Below are 3,906 nucleotides of genomic sequence, written 5' to 3' on the forward strand. Positions count from 1 at the left end.
GGGCGTGGTGTGTGCGTGCACGTGCTAGGTGCGTGGTGCGCGTGTTCTCGATGTGTGTGCACGCGTGGGTGCGTGGTGGGCGTGGTGTGTGTGCGTGCACGTGCTAGGTGTGTGGTGCGCGTGTTCACGATGTGTGTGCACACGTAGGTGCGTGGTGAGCGCGGTGTGTGTGCGTGCACGTGCTAGGTGTGTGGTGCGCGTGTTTGCCGTGTGTGTGCACACGTAGGTGCATGGTGGGCGTGGTGTGTGTGCACACGTGTGTTACGTGCATGGTGCGCGTGTTTGCCGTGTGTGCACACGTGGTAAGTGTCTGGTGTGTGTGTTCAACTGAAACACAGCCCTTCCCTGTGAGCCACACCCTGGTTCCAGCTTTTCCATTTTCCCCCATTTTTTCCTTATTTCTGGCCCTGAGCGGCTCATAGCCTCAGTGCCCTGGAGGGTGCAGCCCGATGCCCAGAGGCCTGTGGTGACCCTGGGGTGGGTCAGGCTGGCCCAGGCTCTTGTCCAGCATGTCCCAGGAGGCAAGGCCCGCCCCCGCCCATGAGGGTGGCCCCTGCAGCGAGGCTGCCCCGCCCCCGCCCCTCCTTTTCTGCCCCCAGAAGCCCGCGGGTGAGGACCACCAGCCCAGCCTGCTCTGCAGCCCCCTGCAGGTGTCGGATAACGGTGTGGCCTGGAGCGAGGTGTGGGCCACCATCCCGGCGTCAGAGCCCCCGGAGCTGGTGCTGCACCTGCAGGGAGACAGCCAGGTGCGTCCCCCACCTGCCCCGGGCCGTGCTGGGGTGTGCCCCGATTCTCGCAGCCCAGAGCCTGAGGCCCATGGTGCGCAGAGGGGCCTGGGCCACGCTGCCTGGGACCAACCCTGCTCAGGCTCCCGGGAGCCTGGGGCCTCGGTTTCCCCAGCTGCTCCGAGTCGCCCGTGGGAAAGGGCGCTCCGTGGGCCAGGCCTGCAGAGGCCCGTGCTGACCCAGCTCTCCCTGCTGCAGGACGGCTGGCCGCCACACACCATCCCCCTCTCTGGCTGCACGGTGAGCGTGTCGGACCCCGGGGAGGGGCCGGACACCAGGCACGTGTGGCGGCTGCAGCAGGCCCAGCGGTCCTTGTACCTGAGCGCCCTGTCAGCGGACCTGCGGCAGCACTGGCTGGACGCCCTGAGCGCGGCTGCCCGCGGGGACCCGGGCCTGGCGGCCCCGTGAGCAGAGCCTCGGCCAGGTGTCCCAGCTCTGCGGCCCCCCCGGCAGGGCCCGTGCCCACCCGGGAGGTGGTGTCGGAGGCTTTGTGCTGGCGTGCGGGGCTCCCGGACTGCTGGGGGCGGACAGGCCACGGGGCACTTGACCCTGGAGGGACCTCCCTGAAGCAGAGGAACAGGCCCACGCACCCAGCATGTGTCCACGAAGAGCCCCAGCAGCATGGCCTGGAGCGGGGTGCAGACGGACCGTCCGGTGCGGGGCAGCCAGCTCCGGAAGGCAGAAGGAGTGTCCCAGGGGTGCCCGGGGACCCTGGTGGAGGTCTGCAGCCATGCTTTTCCTCCCCGCCGCCCGCCCCATGCCATCTGTACCACGTGAGCCGAACTGTGACTGGCCCTGGACCCCACCTCCCTCCTCTGCCGGCTCCTGGTCCCACAGCCCGCCTCCCTGTTTGGAGGGGCCAGTGGTCGCCAGGGGCATCCCTGCAAGACCTCCCTGAGAAACCCCGCGGAGGCCAGCAGAGGCCTGCCCCTGCGTCCCGTGGGGGCGGAGATCTGTGTCTGTGTCCCTGGCCCGCCACGGGCGGTGCTGGTCTGCGAAAATAAATGCTGGGACTCAGCAGCTGGGCACAGCCTCAGGGCAGGGCCCCAAGGTGGGCCAGCCGGTGGTCAGGCCGGGGAGAGGGTGAGGGCACAGCTAGGCCTGCGGGGGCAGCTTCCACCGCTGTGGGGGGGGAGACAGTGAAGCACCCGGGCCCAGCTGGCCCCTCTCCCTGGTCCAGTCCCTTCTCCTCCGACCTCTGCTTTCTGCGCTCCCTGAGCACATCCTATGTCCACAGGCCTACTGGGCTCTTCTCAGGGGCACCCTGTCCAGGACGTTCCCACTTGACAGCTGAGTCATAGGAGGTCCCGCGGGTCCCAGAACTCCAGACCGAGGAAGCAGCCGGGACAGACCCGCTGGGTATGGCGACGCTCCACTGGGGTTGGAGGTGAAACTAGACCCCCCAGAGCAGGTGCCCACCTGGGGTCTTCCTGGCCGGCCCCCCAGTGAGTTCTCTGGGCCCTGTCCTCCTGCCGAGCAGCCTGGGGTCTCCACACGCAGGTTCCCATGGTGACCTCAGGTGGGCCCTGCCCTCGCGGGGCAGCCCTGAAGCAGGCGTGCTGCCCCCCGCAGAGTCCGCTGCAGTCCATGGGAGAGCCCGGGGGCCAGCGTGGCCCCACAGACTGGCTGCAGCAGGCCCGGGAGGCATGCCCCCGCTGCCCGTTTTGGACCGGGCCTTGAGGCTGTGAGGGAAGGAATTCCTCCGTGTGGAGCCGCACTTCCTGCAGTGTGGGGAGTGGTGCCCAGGTGTGGGAGGAGCGGTCAGAGGAGGGGAGGTCCCTGGGAGACCACCCTCCCGGGCAGGTGCTGCAAGAAGAGCGCCCAGGCCTAGGGCAGGGCCACGAGGGGCCAGCAGAGCGGGCTGGGGGCTGCCGGGCCTGGCCCCGGGTCTCCCCAGCATCTCCTCTGGCATTGCTCTGAGAGGTGGGGGCCGCAGGGTGGACTTGGGAGTGTGAACGGGCCTGGCTGGCTGCCATGGGGTCGGTCGGGGTGCAGATGGAGAAGGGCCCCGGGCGCCCAGCAGGTCTCCAGGAAGAGCTGTGATGGGCAAGTCAGAGGCTGCGGCTTGCAGCTGTTGGAGGGATGACTCCCGCAGAGTGTGCGGCCCCAGCAGCACGTCTGTCCCCAGGGCCTGGGCTCCTGCCCACCCACGGAGGGCAGAGGCTTTCAGCCTCTCTCCACCTGCTTCCTCCTCGTCCCACCAGCAGCCCCCACCCTGCAGGCACAGGAGGCCATTCCTGGGGGGAATGGGGCCAGTGGGGAAGGAGGCCCTGGGGTCCTGACGGGAGGACGGGACGGGGTCTGCAGTGCGCACCTGCCCAGCCTGATGCCAGGCCCAGGGGCCGTGCTGGGAGCGAGGGGTCTGCCTGAGCGGTTTCCACGGGAGGAAGAGTGGAGCACAAAGGGACAGGAACGGGAGAGGTGAGTGCTCAGGGGCCTCTCCACCACCTGCGTGGTGCTCAGAGCCCAGGCTCCCGTCGAGGTTCCAGGCCCTGCTGACCACCCCACTGCCAGAACACACATCCTCACGAGGCCCAGAGCGGGTGCTGGTGGCATCCCCTGCGGTCCTGGAAAGCGGAAGGAGCCAGCCACTTGCTGAGAATTACTGCTCAGAGGTGTCTTCGCTGTAGAGAAACAGGCCCAGAGAGGGAAATACGCTTGCCCCAGGTCACACAGCAAGCGAGGGGCTCAGCTGGCGGTCATTCCTTCACTCTTCGTCCACCTGTTCATGCAGTGGGCACAGCGGGCACGCCTCCTGTGGATTTCTGGCACGGGGTCGGACCGCGCCCTGCGACCCTGGTCCTTGCACACATCTGGCCTCATTTTGTCCCCCACACCCCACACCCAGGCCCCTTGGCCCCAGCACTGGACCCACCTCCTTCCCACCTCCCACTGGTCTTTTTGAGACCCTGCTGGATGCGCCTGTGCATCAGCCTCTCTACTGTTTGCTCGGATGTGTGCCCTGTCGTTGAACCTCTGTCCCCCCATGTAGCACAGAGGCTCCCAGGGCAGGACGCAGGACCCACAATGGGGCCTGGCTCGTAGCAGGTGCTCAGTCTGCCAACAGCTGGGGTGAAGGCTTGGGGACGCTGTTCTTGGGTGCTCCAGAGGGCTTCGCTCC

The 3,906-nt window shown here is 67.9% G+C and overlaps 1 protein-coding gene across 1 annotated transcript in view; it reads left to right on the forward strand.

Moving 5' to 3' along the window:
- Nucleotides 1–2,158, forward strand: part of FGD3 (FYVE, RhoGEF and PH domain containing 3) — a 36,420-nt gene extending 34,262 nt beyond the window's left edge. Inside the window, exons 18-19 of the mRNA XM_032397822.1 lie at nt 600–746; nt 984–2,158. Coding sequence (XP_032253713.1) covers nt 600–746; nt 984–1,193 — 357 coding nt within the window. The 3' untranslated portion in view covers nt 1,194–2,158. The remainder of the gene's footprint in view (nt 1–599; nt 747–983) is intronic.
- The last annotated feature ends 1,748 nt before the right edge of the window (nt 2,159–3,906 follow it).

Source organism: Phoca vitulina, unplaced genomic scaffold (assembly GCF_004348235.1).
Source record: "Phoca vitulina isolate PV1807 unplaced genomic scaffold, GSC_HSeal_1.0 scaffold104, whole genome shotgun sequence".
Lineage (NCBI taxonomy): Eukaryota > Metazoa > Chordata > Mammalia > Carnivora > Phocidae > Phoca > Phoca vitulina.